Below are 18,466 nucleotides of genomic sequence, written 5' to 3'. Positions count from 1 at the left end.
GCTAGTAACCGGTCTTCGACCGACTTACCGCTAGCGTCAGGCGCAGACTGAAACTCCTCCCAGTCCCTCCAGGCCGCCGTGTAAGCCCTGCGTGTTGAGGGCGCCAGTGACAGCAGTGCCAAACCCCTCATGCCGATTCTATGATCTGCCATACAAGATTTGGACACCTAAGCCCCAGGGGTGACGCTTCGGGAGCCAGCTCCCGAAACTTAGTAAACTGAAACCTAGACAGGGCGTCAGCAATAGTGTTCTCTACGCCGGGGACATGCCTAGCCCTGAAATGTATGTTGTTCTTCAGGCAATGGAGCAAGAGGTAACGCAGTAGCCTGAGGGCCTCGGGGGAAGCCGCCCTCTGATTGTAGATTGCGTGTACCACCCCCAGGTTGTCACACCAGAACACTATGTTCCGATTCGCCAATTCTGCTGCCCACAACTGCACCGATACGATGATGGGGAACAGTTCCAACAGCAGAAGATTGACCGTGAAACCCCTGTCAATCCATGACTGTGGCCACCGTGATACGCACCATTCCCCTTGAAAATAAGCCCCGAATCCCGTGGAGCCAGCAGCATCTGTAAAGAGCTGCAGTTCCTTGCTAGATTCGGGCTCCGTGGGCCATATTAGCTCTCTATTAAATTGCCCCAGGAATGTGGACCACACTTCCATGTCGTCTCGCATTTCCCGTGACAGCCTGACCGTGTGGTGGGGGTCCCTAACCCCCGCCGTGGCCCTCTCGAGCTTGCGGCAGAATACCCTACCCATGGGAATGATGCGGCATGCAAAATTAAAGGACCCTAGCAGGGACTGCAATAGCCTCAGCTGTATCCTCTTCTTCTGCAAGCATTCAACTTTTAACCCCTGAAGCTTTGTCACCTTATCCTCAGGTAGGCGGCAGCACCCCGCGGCCGAGTCTATTTCTATACCCAGGTAAGCCAGGACCCTAGTGGGGCCCTCCGTCTTATCCGCAGCTATGGGAACCCCCGGCTCCTCCAGCAGGGAAACCGCCCGTGACAATATATGGGCGCAGGTGCCGTCATCTCCTGGTCCCACAAAGAGAAAGTCATCCAGGTAATGGGCTACGCCCACACAGCCTGTACTGCTCTGTATGCACCAGTGCAAAAACGTGCTGAATTTCTCGAAGTAGGAGCAGGAGACAGAACAGCCCATCGGCAAGCACTTGTCTATGTAAGAGCCACCATCTAACCTGAAACCCATGAACCTGAAGGACCTAGGGTGTAATGGGAGGAGTCTGAACGCGGATTCAATATCCAATTTGGCCATAAGGGCTCCCTGGCCGAAACCCCGGACTATGTCCAGCACCTCGTCAAATAGCTGGTACTGCACACTACAGAACTCATCCGGGATGGCGTCATTTATGGACGCGCCATGGGGGTGCGACAGGTGCTGTATTAACCTGTACTTACCCGGGGTCTTCTTAGGGACCACCCCGAGAGGGGAAAAACACATGTCAGGAAGGGGGTTCCCTTGGAAGGGACCCGCCATCCTGCCCAGGGCCACTTCAGCCCGGACCTTCTGTCGGACCACTTCGGGAAAATCCCTGGCGGACTTGAGGTTCCTAATGCAGGAAACTCTGATTCCATCCGGGATGGGGAGGGGGAAACCAAAACTAAACCCGTCTAACAAAAACCGTGCGTCGGCCCTGTTGGGGTACGCCATTAACCTGCGAGCCAGGGCCTCTACCACAATTGGGGAAGGGGCCTTACTTTCCGCCAGTGCCGGCGTCCCCGTGATCCCCGCCCTTGGCCGCTGACCTGCAAGATTTAGAGGGGTGCCCCCCCCCCCCCCCCGCAGTTACTGCAGTCGTGACGGAAGCGGCACTTGGCGCCCCTGTCACACTTGCCCTCGTTGTATGCAAAGCACTTCCCTTTGCCGCCGGTTTTAGCACCGGGTTTGGCCGCAGGAAATGGCTTCCTGTCTGAGGTGTCTGAGCTATGTTGCCCCTTGCCAATCACCTCGAGCCATATCTCCACGTGCTTGCAGCCCATGGGCATGACCCTCGACCCGGCGTGGGCGAGGCGGAACTTCTCATCGTAGTTCCGCCACGCCAACCCCTTATAATCCGTGTACGTCTCGTTCACCAGGAACAGGTAGCGCAAGACGTTCACGTGCTCCCCGGGCCTTGTGCTCAGGTAACAAGAGGAGAAGATTAAGAATCCTTTCAGCCAATTGTGGAAGCCTTTAAAGGCCGCCTCACTACCACTTCCCGCCTTCTTGGCTGCTTCAAAATCCTTTTTCATGTCGACTGTCAGTGTAAAGAAGTCGACAAACTTTCCCCTTTTTATCTTATCCTTTATACCCTTACGCAGGCCCCTGGCCATGGCGGTGATGGTGCAATGGACCATATCGCCTGCCGTGGCAGCTACTTCAGGCTCCGCCTCTTTCCTAGCCCGCTTAGCGCCACCCACTTTTTTCGCAACCGCGCGCGCAACCATTTTTGCAAACTTGCGCGGGCGCTTGGGGGACCCAGACTCGTCACTACTAGCCGACGAGTGGGAGGAAGAGGATGCACACTCTGAGGTATTATCATTCTCACCGTCTCCAGAAGCTTCGCCGTGAACCACGGGATCCACCCGTGTTGCGGCCCCCGTCCCTGCGGAAGTGGATGCTTCTGCTCTCGACGTGGATGCCGGGGCCTCGGTCCCCCTGGGAGCCGGTACTGGGACCCTGGCTATGGCTGGAGCCGCCACCGGTGTTGCTGGCCTGGATTCCTGAGCCCTCCTGGACCGTTCTGTGTCCTCTTCCTGGGACGACCCACCGAAAGCGACACTCCCGCCACCGACAGAGGATACCTCGGGAGATAAAGGGGCAGTGTTAGGACCATATACTGAACCCGTCACCCTCACTGACCCCCCTGCTGCTGTACCAGAGCTCCCCGGGCCCCCAGTCGCATAAACCTTGTTGACCTGTTGAGCCTGGGCATACATGTTGGGGTGAGTGTAAGCCGCCCCTTGAAAAGCCTGCTGTTGCCCACCCGGGCCCTGTGGGTGTGGTGCACCAGCACCCTGCCATGCTCCCCTTAAATACCCCCCGGGAAACCCGCCACCTGCCCCGCTGCCTGGGGGAAGTAAGGGAAAGGGGCCGGTTGGGTCCCTGGGTAGGGCCCGTACTGTGAGTTGGGCATGGGGTACCCCGGGTACCCACCCGCGCTCGGACCGGGGAAGGCCCACTGCTGTTGTTGCTGCACGGGGGCCTGCATATATGCCTGCTGACCCGCACCAAAACCCGTGTGACCAAACCCCTGGTGTCCCCCCTGCCCCGCCGGGGCCCCGGCGAAGCCCTGAGGGGCCGAAGGGAATGGCTGCTGGCCCTGATGCCATTGCTGTTGCGGGGCCTGCCAACCCTGAAAGGGGGCGGCACCGCCATCCACCCGGCCGCCGACGAAAGCGTCCCCACGGCCACCGTCCCAGCCCAAGGGAATGAGCGGCCCCCTCACTGGGGCCATGATGTTCGCCAGGGAGGCCAAAGGTCCCTGACCTGCGCCGCGCTGGCCCCCTGCATTCATCCGCAGAGGGCTCCATGTGGGGCCCCCTGTTATGACTTGCAGAGGACTCCCTGGACCTTGCACTAAGGGGGTACTAGTCCTGGGGGGCACCCCCCCATCCCCCCCGCTGTGTGAAGCCCCACCATCACTTACCCCGCTGCCTGAGGCGCGTGGGGTACCCAATGAAGCCTGCAAAGCCTGCGCTGGCGTTAAGACGCCAGCAGATGGTGCCAGAGCGCTGTCCCCAGCAGCGCTACTCGCTGCTGGGTGCCCTGGACGCGCTGATGGTGCAGCGTGCTCCCCGCTCACAGCGGAGCCCTGGTGAGCCGGGGAGACGCTTCCCTGCGTGGGGAAAACATGCCCCCCAGAACCAGAATGCGCAGGAGACGGCGCGCGCACCCGCGATGACGCGGTCGCGGCCGTCCTGCTGACCCTCCGCCGCGCGCTGGCACAGTCACCAGCGGGCGGGCTGCGTCTGCCAACCACCGTGGAGGTGGTGCAGATCTCTTGGGGCGGCCCGACATGATTGCAGCTGCGCGAATGTATACAGGCCTACAAACAAAGAAACAGGTACTTAGCTTCGCGTGCTGCACTGTGTAAATCCGGATTCCAAGAGGAAGTTCCTCCCCCAAGCTGGACCCTATATACCCCACTTAAGCTACCTCCCCTCCTGGTGCTGATTGGCCCCTATGCACCACATGCTAACTTGCCTAAGAATTACACACTGCTTTGTGCTGCATATGCATCTGCGTTTAACCCCTAAATCCCCGGGCTCTTAACTGCACTCCGGCATATGCTGCCCTCGTTTTGCCTTGTCACTACAAAGACATTGTCACTACACAGCCATTATCACTACACAGGCATTGTCACTACACAGGCATTGTCACCACATATATAACGACACAGTTCAGATGTTGCACATGCGCAGACCCCCACCATCAGCTGTGGGACCGAATTCATCCCGCTACGAGCAGGTCTAAATCACTCACTCCCCGGTGAGATTTAATAGGATGAGATATTCAGAAAGTGAGAGATTTTGGAAGAAATCTCCAGGTTTTTTTTTTTAAAGCGGCAATCATTTACACTGCAAAACCAGTTTGATTTTGAAGTGTAGACGATTGCCGCTTTAAAAAAACTGGAGATTTCTTCCAAAATCTCTAACTTTCTGAATATCTCATCCTATTAAATCTCACCCCCCGTGTCTTTCTCTGAATAGTCAGTTCATGTTCTTTTGGGAGTAACCCTTATTAGATGCGGCCATCTACTGGACACTGCATAAAGCACAATTTTCGGTACTTGTTTCCTAGCAGGGCTCCCAAATTTTCTACGTACGCTAACGTAGTGAAATCGCATCGCATGGGCCATTTTAGTGCCGTGCGATGCGATCCGATTTTTGGTACTTGTGTATTATCACGGCGCCCAGTTTTGCTACGTACGGCACCGTAGGGAAATCGCATCGCATGGGCCATTTAAGGGTCAAGCGATTTTTTACTGTAATTTATTCACTGCTCTCTCAGCCCCGGGGGATCGCATCACATGTACCGCAAAATCATATGCGATCGCATGCGATTTTATAGGGTGTGCGATGCCATGACATTAGCTATACAATAATATCATTGTATGACATACAATGAGGTTTTAGGCCCCCCCCCCCCCCCCCCCCGCACTATCCATGCCACCCCGAAGCGTGGGGAGGGGCGGTGGAGTGCGTCCTCCGACCTTTTCATTCCCCCACTATACACGTTGGTGTGGAGTTGATTTTATATAGTGTGGCGAGGGCAGCGAGCCACCGAGCCCGAAGTGTGGCGAGCGCAGCGTGCCCCGCGAGGGTACACGGATTACTTTACATGTATTCCGTGTCCCCTCCCGGGGCTCGCCACGCTTCGGGCATGGTGGGTTGCTGCGCTCGCCACACTATATAAAATCAACTTCACGCCGACGTGAATAGTGGGGTAATGAAAAGTCGGAGGACGCATTCTGGTGCCCCTCGCGGAGCTCGCTGCGTGCACCACGCTTCGGGGTGGCATGGATATTGGGGGGGGGGGCTTTAACATCATTGTATGTCATACAATCATATTATGGTATAGGTAATGTCATGGCATCGCACACCCTATAAAATCGCATGCGATTTTGCGGGAGTTGCAATGCGATCCCCAGGGCTGAGAGAGCAGTGAATAAATTACATAGGAAAATCACATCGCATGTCCCGCAAAATGGCCCATGCGATGCAATGCGATTTTCCTACGCAGAATAGCCTACTAAGCAAATTGTTTAGTGGGTGCTGTGATAATACACAAGTACCCCATTTTTTAATGTAATTTATTCACTGCTGTGTTGGCCCCGGGGGATCGGATCGCACCGCCAGCAAAATTGCATGCGATCGATTTATAGTGTGCGATGCCATGCCATTATCTATACAGTTGTATGACATACAATGAGGTTTTACTGACCCTCCACTATCCACGCCACCCCGAAGTGTGGCAAGCGGCGGTGGAACGCATCCTCCCAACCTTTTCATACCCCCACTATCCACGTCGGCGTGGAGTTGATTTTATATAGTGTGGCGAGCGCAGCTGGAATAAATGTAAAGTAATCCGCGTCCCCTCGTGGGGCTCGCTGCGCTTACCACACTCTATGAAATCAACTCCACGCCAACGTGGATAGTGGGGGTATGAAACGATCGAGAAGACGCGTTCCGAGGTGGCGTGGATAGTGGGGGGGGGGGGCACTAAAACCTCATTGTATCTCATCCCAGTGTATAGCTAATGGCATGGCTTTGTACCCTATAAATTTGCATGCGATCGCATGCGATTTTGCAGGAGGTGCGATGCGATCCCCCGGGGCCATCACAGCAGTGCATAAATTACATTAAAAAATTGCATCGCACGTCACTAAAATGGCCCATGTGATGCGATGCGATTTTCCTACGCAGAATAGCCCACTCAGCAATTTGTTTAGTGGGCGCCGCGCCCTGCTAGGAAACAAGTACCCAATTTTCATTTTACTCTGTTTTGCTTTAATATATTACACACACACACAGATGAACACACACACACACACACACATTTATATAGCACTGTAGTAGAACACATGTTGAGGAAGTATTATTATTAACCTGGTTTATGTCTCATACAGGGCCTCTTCTGTGTCCTAGTGCTTGCCTGGCTATTTCTGCCAATTTACATATCTGCTGGGGTAAGAAAGCCAACTGCTTGTACTTATCATTAGTTATTATTGTATGACCTGCCTGATGATATAATATCACATACGTCTCTTCCGTCCAGGTCACCACAATGCCTGAGTATTTGCAGAAGCGATTCGGAGGAAAAAGGATCCAAATTTACCTTGCCATCCTGTATCTGTTCATCTACATATTTACCAAGATTTCTGTAAGACTCTACGCACCGAGACTCAGTTTACTGATTGCCTTTCACTCAGGGTGGTCTACCCTCCTGGATTGGCCGTGAGGGTCCTGGAAATTGGTGCTCCCTCCTGGGCTCCCCGGAAGGTGTGCAATCCTAGTGGATTCCGCCGCTCCCCCCCCCCCCCCCAACCAGCCGCCTCATTAAATTACAGCGATTCACAGTTTTTTTTAAAGGGAGGTTGTGGGCCAAACTAAGCAAATAGCGCCATTTTAGTACCGCCCCCTCCTCGGGGACATTCGAAACTTGGGATTTTCAGTGCTGTGGGTGGGGCTTGATAACAGTCTCCTCTCCGTGCTTCTCCCGGAGAGGACACTTTAAAAGTAGGCACGTATGCTTTCACGGTCACCCCTCACATATAACTGTAGGTGATTCAGTGTTACGTATCAAAGTGGTTGACTTTTGAGGCCCTCCCTGACATTTGTTGCTCCTTGAAGTCAGAGGTTGGCAGGACTAACTGATCTGAATTAATTACCATCTGCAGAACTATGTAATCGTGTCATCACAGAAATCGCCTGCAAAAAGCTAATTAGCGTTGCATTCCCTATTCATTTTATCGATGGCGACTATAATTTGATCCCTATGTACCAAACTTCGAAAAGCAAAGCATCTTAGATATTGGCTCCACTGGTTTACGCCATTCGCAGATATCCAAGCATACAATTGTTATACTTTTTACGCCTATGGAGGCATGTTTGCAGGAGAGAGAGCTCTAGATATCCCTCTTCCATAGCCTCCGGTTATTGAAATATGGGCATATGCAGTGTCAGATTCTCAGGAGGCTTCTGAAATTTGAAACCTGTAACTTGCCAGTTCTTCAACTGCTGTCTTGTCGAGTTACATTTAGTACAGAGCGGTCTGTTGCAATATGGACAAAGAATAATGACTGATGTGCAATGAATTGCATTTCCAAATGATGGTGTTGGGCAGCTGGGTTGGGGCCAACCTGGTACCATTCACAGCACCGTGCCTATTCCAAGCTCCCTCCTGGATCCCCCATCCAGAAAGAACAGCCCATTAATTCATAGGAACTAGGGAACAAGACACTGCTGATGCGCCGCTTAGATCTCCTAATCTCCCATGATTCTGGTGGAGGTGCATCACTGTATGGCCTAAACATGTGGCATCTCCACTGTATATAGAGTGACAGCCTCAGTTCCACACAATGTAATGTATCCTTCATCCACAGGTGGATATGTATGCTGGGGCACTATTTATACAGCAGGCTCTCCAGTGGGATCTATATGTGGCTGTTATTGGACTACTTGTGATCACTGCAATCTATACAGTTGCTGGTGAGTCTCACGTCAATTGTTCTGGCTTGTGTTATCTGCTAGAGCTGCACTTTCCACTCTACAGCTGCCCTTACCCTCTGCAGGTGCTCTTTCCCTCTACAGCTGCCATTCTCCATTACAATGGCCTTACTCTTCTGCAGTTACCCTTCCTCTCTACAGCTGTCCTTTCCTTCTACAGCTACCTTCCCCCCTACAGCTGGCCTGTCTCTGTACAGCTGCCCTTCCACTCTGTAGCTGCCCTTGCACTCTGCAGCTGCCCTTCCCCTCTACAGCAGCCTTCCCCTGTACAGCGCTGCCCTTTAACTCTACAGCTGCCCTTCCCCTCTACAGCTGCCCTTCCTCTCTACAGCTGCCTTTTCCATCTACAGCTGCCTTTTCCATCTACAGCTGCCCTTCCCCTCTACAGCTGCCCTTCCCCTCTATAGCTGCCCTTCCCCTCTACAGCTGCCCTTTCCCTCTACAGCTGCCCTTTCCCTCTACAGCTGCCCTTCCCCTCCACAGCTGCCTTTCCCCTCTATAGCTGCTCTTCCCCTCTACACTGCCCTTCCCCTCTACAGCTGCCTTTCCCATCTACAGCTGCCCTTCCCCTCTATAGCTTCCTTTCACCTCTGCATCTTCCCTTCACCTCTACAGCTGCCCTTCCCCTCTACAGCTGCCTTTCCCATCTACAGCTGCCTTTCCCATCTACAGCAGTCCTTCCCCTCTACAGCTGCCTTTCCCATCTACAGCTGCCTTTCCCATCTACAGCTGCCCTTCCCATCTACAGCTGCCCTTCCCCTCTACAGCTGCCCTTCCCATCTACAGCTGCCCTTCCCATCTACAGCTGCCTTTCCCATCTACAGCTGCCCTTCCCCTCTATAGGTGCCTTTCCCATCTACAGCTGCCCTTCCCCTCTACGGCTGCATTTCCCATCTACAGCTGCCCTTCACCTCTATAGCTGCCTTTCCCATCTACGGCTGCCCTTCCCCTCTACGGCTGCCTTTCCCATCTACAGATGCCTTTCCCATCTACAGCTGTCCTTCCCCTCCACAGCTGCCTTTACTATCTACAGCTGTCCTTCCCCTCTACAGCTGTCCTTCCCCTCTACAGCTGCCCTTCCTGTCTACAACTGCCCTTCCCCTCTACAGCTGCCTTTCCCCTCTACAGCTGCCTTTCCCATCTACAGCTGCCCTTTCCCTCTATAGCTGTCCTTCCCCTCTATAGCTGCCCTTCCCCTCTATAGCTGCCTTCCCCTCTACAGCTGCCTTTCCCGTCTACAGCTGCCCTTCCCCTCTATAGCTGCCCTTCTTATCTACAGCTGCCCTTCCCCTCTACAGCTGCCCTTCCCCTCTATAGCTGCCCTTCCCCTCTACAGCTGCCTTTCCCATCTACAGCTGCCCTTCCCCTCTACAGCTGCTATTCCCCTCTACAGCTGCCCTTCCCCTCTACAGCTGCCTTTCCCATCTACAGCTGCCTTTCCCCACTATAGCTGCCTTTCCCATCTACAGCTGCCTTTACCATCTACAGCTGCCATTCCCCTCTATAGCTTCCTTTCCCCTCTGCAGCTTCCCTTCACATCTACCTATGCCCTTTCACTCTATACCTGCCCTTCCCCTCTATACAGTAGCTTCTTTTCCCATCTATGGCTGCCCTTCCCCTCTACGGCTGCCCTTCCCGTCTACAGCTACCTTTCCCATCTACAGATGCCTTTCCCATCTACAGCTGTCCTTCCGCTCTACAGCTGCCTTTACCATCTACAGCTGTCCTTCCCCTCTACAGCTGTCCTTCCCCTCTACAGCTGCCCTTCCCGTCTACAGCTGCCCTTCCCCTCTACAGCTGCCTTTCCCATCTACAGCTGCCCTTCCCCTCTATAGCTGCCTTTCCCATCTACAGCTGCCCTTCCCCTCTATAGCTGCCCTTCCCCTCTACAGCTGCCTTTCCCATCTACAGCTGCCCTTCCCCTCCACAGCTGCCATTACCCTCTACAGCTGCCTTTCCCATCTACAGCTGCCTTTCCCCACTACAGCTGCCTTTCCCATCTACAGCTGCTCTTCCCCTCTACAGCTGCCTTTCCCATCTACAGCTGTCCTTCCCCTCTATGGCTGCTCTTCCCCTCTACGGCTGCTCTTCCACTCTACAGCTGCTCTTCCCCTCTACAGCTGCTCTTCCCCTCTACAGCAGCCTTTCCCCACTATAGCTGCCCTGTATTTCTACAATCCATCCCAAATGCTACTTCTCTTACTCCTCTCCTTTTTCCCCTGTGCTTTTCTATGAATCGCTTTACCAGCTTCAAGCCACCAAAGCCAAACCCATGTCATTCAATATTATATTCTGAGCAGCCATTAAATACATTTAAAAAAAGACCCGTTACATACGTCTTAAAGCCAGAAAATTCCATGCTGTACCTTTAATATAGACTGTGTGTGTATATGTGTGTACATATATTGTGTATATACAATTTATAGATATAGTCACACACAATCTGTGTTTGTTCTGTAGGTGGCCTGGCAGCAGTGATCTACACCGACACACTGCAGACAGTCATCATGATCATTGGGGCTCTTATTCTCATGGTATACAGTGAGTACATGTTCCCATTGTCAGTATGTATATGTCACATCTAGGACGGCAGATTACTTAACAACCAGTACAACAACTGAGTTTTGGAAATGCCACATGTGTAATGCCATCTTGTCACTCTGCTAAGGTGCATACACACTGGGCAGCTTTTGAGCTGAAAGCAGATCAAACTGCAATACTGAGCTGCTTTCAGCTCAAAATCCCCCAGTGTGTATGGGCCTTTAGAGTGCTTCAGTGGGACAAAGACATTTCAGTGAGACCCTGCTATTACTGCATTCCACACCTGCTATTCACCTATTGACTCCTGCACCCCTCCATACAGACCTGCAACTGGTGGTCTGTATGCTCCACTCTGTGCTGAGCTTCTGTCACATGCATAACTGTGAGTACAGCGGTACATACAGATTAAATAAACCAACCCACTAGTTAAGTATTGGGCTGCATTCAGAGGTGCCCATTTACGTTTTTGCTGGTGAGTGCTCAAGCCTGTTGAAAGGCTCAAGGTCAACAAGCAAATACAGTGGAGTTGATTTTATATAGTGTGGCGAGCGCAGCAAACCACCGAGCCCGAAGCGTGGCGAGCCCCGCGGATTACGCTACATGTATTCTGCATCCCCTCGCTGCGCTCGCCACACAATATAAAATCAACTCCACGCCGACGTGGATAGTGGGGGTATGAAAAGGTCGGGAGGACGCGTTCCGCCGCCCCTCATGGGGCACGCTGCGCTCGCCACGCTTCGAGGTGGCGTGGATAGTAGGGGGGTTCCTCAATCTTATAGCATCGCATATAAGTGTATAGTAAAGTAAATGGCATCGCATGCAATTTTGCGGTGGGATGCGATTGCATCGCACAGCCAGGGCAAAAAAAGAGCAGTGAATAAATAACATAGGAAAATCGCATCGGATCGCATCGTACGCTAAAACCGCATGCGATGCGTAATTTTCTTACGCAGAATCGCCCGCTAAGCAATTAGCTTAGTGGGCGCCCTGCTAGGAAACAAGTACCCATATTTTAACAATACTGTATTGAAAAAATACAGGGTTGACTACCCTCCCGGAATGGCCGGGAGGGTCCCGGAAATCGGGTCCCCCTCCCGGCCCCCCGGAAAGGGTGGCAATCCTCCCGCATATCCCCCCCAACTCCCGCGATGTGTCCCTCGGCGGGGGGGTCCGCGGGTAAAATGCCGCGATCGCTGCATTTTAGCCCCCCCCCCCCGCCGTGCAATGCCTGAAATACCGGCATTGCACGGCGGGGGCAGGGCTAAAATGACGCAACACTATAGGCACGCCCCCAACAGGGTAGCATCTGTGTGGCCATGCCCCCGAACCGCCTCTTTTCACTCCCGGATGTGGCCCCGCCCCCCTGCCTACCAGAGCTGGCTGCCCTCTCCCGGAGAGGGCAGCTGAAAAGTCGGCAAGTATGGGTAAATACCCTGTCTAAAAATATGACTAAACTTCTGGGATAAATAAGGGTAATTATATTGGTGTGTCACAAAAGAACTACAAGGTTTACATTTTGTAGAATTATTTTTCATGTACCTCACTCCTACACACACTGGCAGCAGCCATTTTGTGGAGTGAACACAAATTCTTTGCAGGCAATACAAAGTGTGTGGCCACAACAAGGTCATGTTAAGTGATGACAGGAGTTCTCAGTTAATTACTATATATCCTAATTCATGTCACTGGTTCTTAGTGAATAGCATACCTCCCAACTTCTCTGTTGAAGAAATCGCAGCGCGAGCGTCCGAAAAGGGGGTGGGCCGTATGCAAATGAGGGCGTGGCTTATGCTAATTAGTCGCAACCTCATTTTCATACGAGAATAGACGCTGTGCGCACAGCGTCTATTCTATTAGATTGGGGGGTCTCCCAACTGCCACCCCCCGCAGCTGGACAATGCCTGCCGCGGGTGGGACAGCGGGACAGGACCCGAAAATCGGGACTGTCCCACTGTAATCGTGACAGTTGGGAGGTATGGAATAGGCAAACTGTGTTCTCATGCTACAGTATGCCCACAAGATGGCTCTATCCTCGATGTGCAAGCAATGGACATTTGAAAAGTTAGAAAACATGTCTAGACCTTTTGCACACCCACTGACCTATTTTTAATTAATATTTTTCATAATTACATCCAGGTTAATGCAATCAGAAAATTAAATAGCCGATATTGGAGTCTATTCATTAATCCTTTGAGTGAGGGATGCATAATGTGCATAATAACAACATGAAAAAAGTTTTTGGGAGATTTTTGCAAAAAAAAAAAAAACACATGTACGTAAGTATTCACAGCCTTTGCTCCAATACTTTGTTGATGCGCTTTTGGCAGCAATTACAGCCTCAAGTATTTGCAACAAGCTTGGCACACCTATATTTGGGTAGTTTCACCCATTCCTCTTTGTAGCACCTCTCAAGCGCCATCAGGTTGGATGGTAACAGTGTTGCCTACCCTCCCGGAATATCTGGGAAGGTCCCGGAAACTGGGTCACCCTCCCAGACCACTGTGCGGCTCCCGCGTCCCCCCCCCCCTAACCAGCAACGGGGGCCATGGGTCAAATGATGTGATCGTGCCATTTTAGCAACACCCACCGCAGTGCAATGCCTGAAATAGCGGCATTGCACAAAGGGGCGTGTGGCTAAAATTACATGTTTGCTCTGACCACGCCCCCAAGCAGTCGCTCTGACCATGCTCCCCTCCGGTGGCTCTGCCCCCACCCTGCTCTTTTTCACTCCCGGCGATGGCCTCACCCCCTGCCTAACTGAGCTGGCTACCCTCTCCCAGAGAGGGCAGCCTGAAAAGTAGGCAAGTATGGATGGGAAGCGTCTCTGCTCAGCCATTTTTAGATCTCTCCAGAGAAGTCTGAGCTACAGTATAAAAAAAGATTATATTACCCACATAAGGGTTTGGAGAAAGACAAGTACTCTCTCTTTGTGGGGGCACTCTTATTGTAAAATTGAACTTTTAATCAAAGAATATTTAAAAGAATGAATTCAGAAAGAATCCACATTTAAAGACACACACATGAAAAACATATAACATTATAATAAAATAAATGATTGAATATGTGCACATCATGAACGTTCTAGTGATGCACAAAAATGTACAGACACTGTATCTAGAAATGACAAATTGTCATGATCCGCTTATATCATAAGTCAATACCAGTCTACCAGTGGCGGTGTTTACCTATGGGCTGCAGGGCTGCAGACCCCCCAGGTAAATTCCGCCACTGCCTCTGCCTATGAAGCCAGATGCAGTCTGTGAGACTGCTCTGGCTTCAATGTGACTGGCAGTAACTTCCTATTGGAAGTTCGACCTGCCAGTCACTCAAGGCAGTCCCATTGGTGTTCCCTCCCTCCAGGATGCCTCCCTAAATTGCGCGACAGCCCCCAAAACGGGTTCTGCGCATGCGCAGTACCACGGACCATACTGTGCATGCGCCGGACCCGGGAACCTGATTAAGCCTCCGGGGGCTGCTGCAAAGGCAACCCATGGAGGCTTGGGCCAGCGCATGCGCAGTATATATGAAGTTACTGAGCATGCGCTGGAGGCTGGGGAGCACGGCGGACGTGAAGCGTGGAGGTGCCAGCGACAGCGGAGGGGGGGCCCGCATTGCGGCAGCCCTCCTCCTTCAAAACAGGATGGTGAGGATTCCCCCAAACAGCGAAACCTGCGGCTAATGCAGCCAATCAGCTGCATTTCACCGTGGCTTTTGCAACACGGTGAAATGCAGCAAAATACGCCAGTCTACATTGTCTAGGTTGACAGTCAAGAGGTCGACATGGGGTTTTACACTGTTTTTTGACCCGATTGTCAAAACGATCAACATGAACACAGTTTTAAGTGCACCGCGTTACCTCGCATGGCTCGCAGCGCTCGCCATGTTTCGGCCACGGTGCCTCGATGTGCTAGGCACACTATTTTATTCTACCACCACGCCCTAGTGGATGGTAGGGCATGAAATACCGCCTGTCTGCACATGTCGGCTCAAAAAACACCATGTCGACCTTTTGACTGTCGACCTAGACCATATCCCTAATATACTGTATATGTGTTGGCAAATCAGTTTCAATGAAAGAACCTTGTATTATTTTATGGTACTGGCATCTGTCTTCCCCACATCTGAGCTGCACCATCGCAACATAACTGATTCATCCCTTCATTCCCATGTAGGTTTCATAAAGATTGGTGGCTATGAGAACTTGCAGGAAAAGTATTTTGCCGCCATCCCAAGCAGCCATGCCGGTAACAGCACCTGCGGGATTCCTAGAGAAGACGCCTTTCACATCTTCCGAGACCCAGTCAGTTCTGATCTGCCATGGCCTGGTGTGCTGGTGGGAATGACCATCCCATCCCTCTGGTACTGGTGCACTGACCAGGTAGGTCTGGAGCAATGGTTCCACTATAATTCATTCAAATTAAGGGTTTGGGTATATTGTATATGCCCCAGACATGTACTCCATTTTCATACTGGTTCCGATATATATAAGAGTTCTGGGATATAGGATTGACTAAGTTTAGGTCGACAATACCATGATCGACCACTGGTGGTCAAAGGCGTCTAGCTAGACTCCTAAACTTGGTCAACCTCGTCTAGTTAGACAGCGACGGGAGATCGACACCTGTGAATGATCGACGGGAACATGGTCGATCGTAACAAGGTTGTCACAATTTTTTCATGTTTCTTGGTACCCAATGTCACAGGGGTCCCCATGGACACTGTGTACGTGCACAGTGCCCCATTGCATGGCTCACTGCGCTTGCCATGCTTCGGGCACACTATTAAAATCTTACTGTATGTCCACTTCGATAGTAAAGTATGAACCAAGTGGACCTGCACTAAAAAGAAACATGAAAAACTCTGGTCAACCTTGCTACTGTCAACTAGGTTCCCGTCAATCATTCAAAGGCGTCAATCTCCCATCATTGTCTATCTAGATGCTGTCGACCAAGTTTAGTCATCTAACTAGATAACTAGACGCCTTTGACCACTAGTGGTTGATCATGGTATTGTCAACCTAAACATGATCGCCAGTGGTTATCTTATACAGATAAATGGTCGCTAACAATGCTGAATTGTGACCACAGTAGCCATACCTACCTAGTAGTATGTACATTACATGTTATCTAATGTATCACAGTACTGTATGTCACATTGCTTTGAGTTGATTTGGTTGATGTATGGGGAACAGGTTGGTTAAAGCTACAATTGTGCCCACAGGTGATTGTACAAAGATCTTTGTCGGCTAAGAACCTTTCTCACGCTAAGGGTGGCTCTCTACTGGCAGCTTATATGAAGGTCTTCCCATTCTTCATCATGGTTCTGCCTGGGATGATAAGCCGAGTCCTCTTCACAGGTAAATTCCTGGTGCAGCTTTAGGAGTTGGGTTACATAGACAACTGTTCGAATAAGCTCTGTCTCCTGCAGAATGCAGTCACAAGATCAATAATGACCACAGTATCAACATTGGCCCTTATTCTGGTTCACTCGCAAAAGGCAAATGCCTTCTCAAATGGACAAAACCATGTGCACTGCAGGTGGGGCAGATGTAACATGTGCAGATAGAATTAGATTTGGGTGGGTACCGTAAATTTGTTTTTGGAAATAAATTAATGCGCTAGGGGCTGCCTCACACTGTACAGTTAATATATCACCACATATATACACAAATACATACAAGCCAAAAAATACTGACAGTTTCTAAAGGCGCTCCTCGCTCTCAATTCTGTTTTATATCATATACTCCTTGTTTCTCAGTGTACATAGAAAAAAAGAGAAAATATACATAGGGTGATATCCCAATTTTTATGGATTCTGTAAGACAGGGGTGTCAAACACAAGGCCCGCGGGCCAAATCCGGCCCGCCAGACCTCTTCATGTGGCCCGCGCAGCCGCCGCCAGCCTTCACCTTTTATTCTCTATTTTTTTAAACAAGAAAGCCGCCTCTTCAGCGCATGCGCGGCAGCCTACAAGCCAGAGAACATCTGCCCTCTAGCGCAGTGCCGCCGGTCGTCAACCCCTCCTCCGCTCCCACCTGCTGTATAGGAGCCAGAGAGAGGAAAGAGCAGGTCCGTCGTGGTGAATGGTGCTGCTGCTGCTGTGCGCTCCAGGTCACTTACTGCTGAGTGTGCACTGCACAGTGACCGGGAGCACGCTGCCCCCCACTCCTGGATAGATAGTGCGAGGAGCGCTACTCACGGGAGGGAGGGGGAAATGCGCCTGTGTGAGAGCGCAGCTGTGTCCTTGGTGGTGGAGCAGCTCAGACTGGAGTGGACGCATCAGAGCAGGTAAGTGTCAAACTCTCTGCCTATGTGTGTGTGTGTGTGTGTGCACTGGGACATTGCAGCCCATCATTAATTGCTGTGTCCCATGATAATAAGCAGGACATATGCCCTAAGACTGAGTGCTGCCCAAATGTGCAGGCAGCGTGTGCCCTAATGCACTGCAGTTCACAGCAATAGGAGGGAAAGGCTACTGCTGAGTTACAGTGGTATTATTTGGGACATACTTGTATGAAGGACACTATTATGATAATAAAGAGTGGACACATAGTCCTACAGATACAACCGGCCCTTTGAGGGTGACCAAACTGCTGATGCGGCCCCCGATGAATTTGAGTTTGACACCCCTGCTGTAAGAGGAAATCCCCAAGTGGGGAACCGTACCATCTGTTGTTGTCCACTTATTTTAAGCAGACACTCTGAGCTCGAATGGGAGAGGAGTCAACTCCAAACCACAATCATCTGTCCCTTGTAAATGGGTTACCATACAGAAGAGAATAGAAATATGCCTCCAATAGTGAAATACCGTTTTATTCAATTCAAAAAGATACAATTTAAAATATAATATGGGTGCATGTAATGGACTCTCACCAGAATAATTTGTCCACAAAACTGTAGACAAACACAGCAAAAGATAGAAAACCACAGGTGTCCATGGATGCTGGTGGATCTAGATGTTATTCCTGGTGATAGGTCCACTCTGTGCAAGTCCCTGCTGCCAACGATCTACTTGTCTGCAGTCCCGGTTCCTGATAATGGCAAAAATAGCTTTTACAAAATGACTGCCCCCTTACAGCAGACACTTTTTGAAGATGCTAGAGGAGCCTCCTCTAGCATCTTCAAGAAGTGTCTGCTGTATAGGGGCGGACATTTTGTGACAGTTATCTTTGCCATTATCAGGTGCCAGCCTGGAGGAGAGCCGGGACCGCAGACAAGCATGTCTGCGGGTCCGGGCCACACAGCCGCCGGCGGCGTCAACAGCAAGCAGCGTCAGCGGGGTAAGGCAGGGCTAGGGAGGCGCATCAATAGCCCCGCAGAGCCCCGGTGCCCACAGCGCCTCCCCACGACCGCGGGGTCTGCGGGACTATTGTTACACCACTGGTGGGGTTTTACTACAAACTGATATCTGTATTGCAGTGAAAAAATAAAGCAGTCAGTATTTTCCCTGCACAGAAACAAAATAACTCACCCAAATCTAACTCTCTCTGCACATGTTACATCTGCCCCACCTGCAGTGCACATGGTTTTGGCCATTTGAGAAGGAATTTGCCTTTTGCGAGTGAACCAGAATAAGGGCCATTGTCAAAATGCAGACAGCCGATACGTCAACAACCGTTTCAGAATGTTCATATTAGGGTAAGACTGCAGGGAAGAGGGTGCGGCGGGGATTTTATGTTTAGGTAGTG

At 51.4% G+C, this 18,466-nt stretch overlaps 1 protein-coding gene across 1 annotated transcript in view; it reads left to right on the top strand.

The window, feature by feature from the left end:
• Window positions 1-18,466, top strand: part of SLC5A11 (solute carrier family 5 member 11) — a 56,627-nt gene that overhangs the window by 13,454 nt on the left and 24,707 nt on the right. The window contains exons 3-8 of the mRNA XM_083152943.1: window positions 6,639-6,698; window positions 6,788-6,892; window positions 8,115-8,220; window positions 10,699-10,779; window positions 14,952-15,157; window positions 16,000-16,135. Coding sequence (XP_083009069.1) covers window positions 6,639-6,698; window positions 6,788-6,892; window positions 8,115-8,220; window positions 10,699-10,779; window positions 14,952-15,157; window positions 16,000-16,135 — 694 coding nt within the window. The remainder of the gene's footprint in view (window positions 1-6,638; window positions 6,699-6,787; window positions 6,893-8,114; window positions 8,221-10,698; window positions 10,780-14,951; window positions 15,158-15,999; window positions 16,136-18,466) is intronic.

Source organism: Crinia signifera, chromosome 7 (assembly GCF_055691185.1).
Source record: "Crinia signifera chromosome 7, ASM5569118v1, whole genome shotgun sequence".
NCBI lineage: Eukaryota > Metazoa > Chordata > Amphibia > Anura > Myobatrachidae > Crinia > Crinia signifera.
The sequence above is the reverse complement of the archived record's forward strand: the minus strand, read 5'-3'. Positions and strand labels throughout refer to the sequence as shown.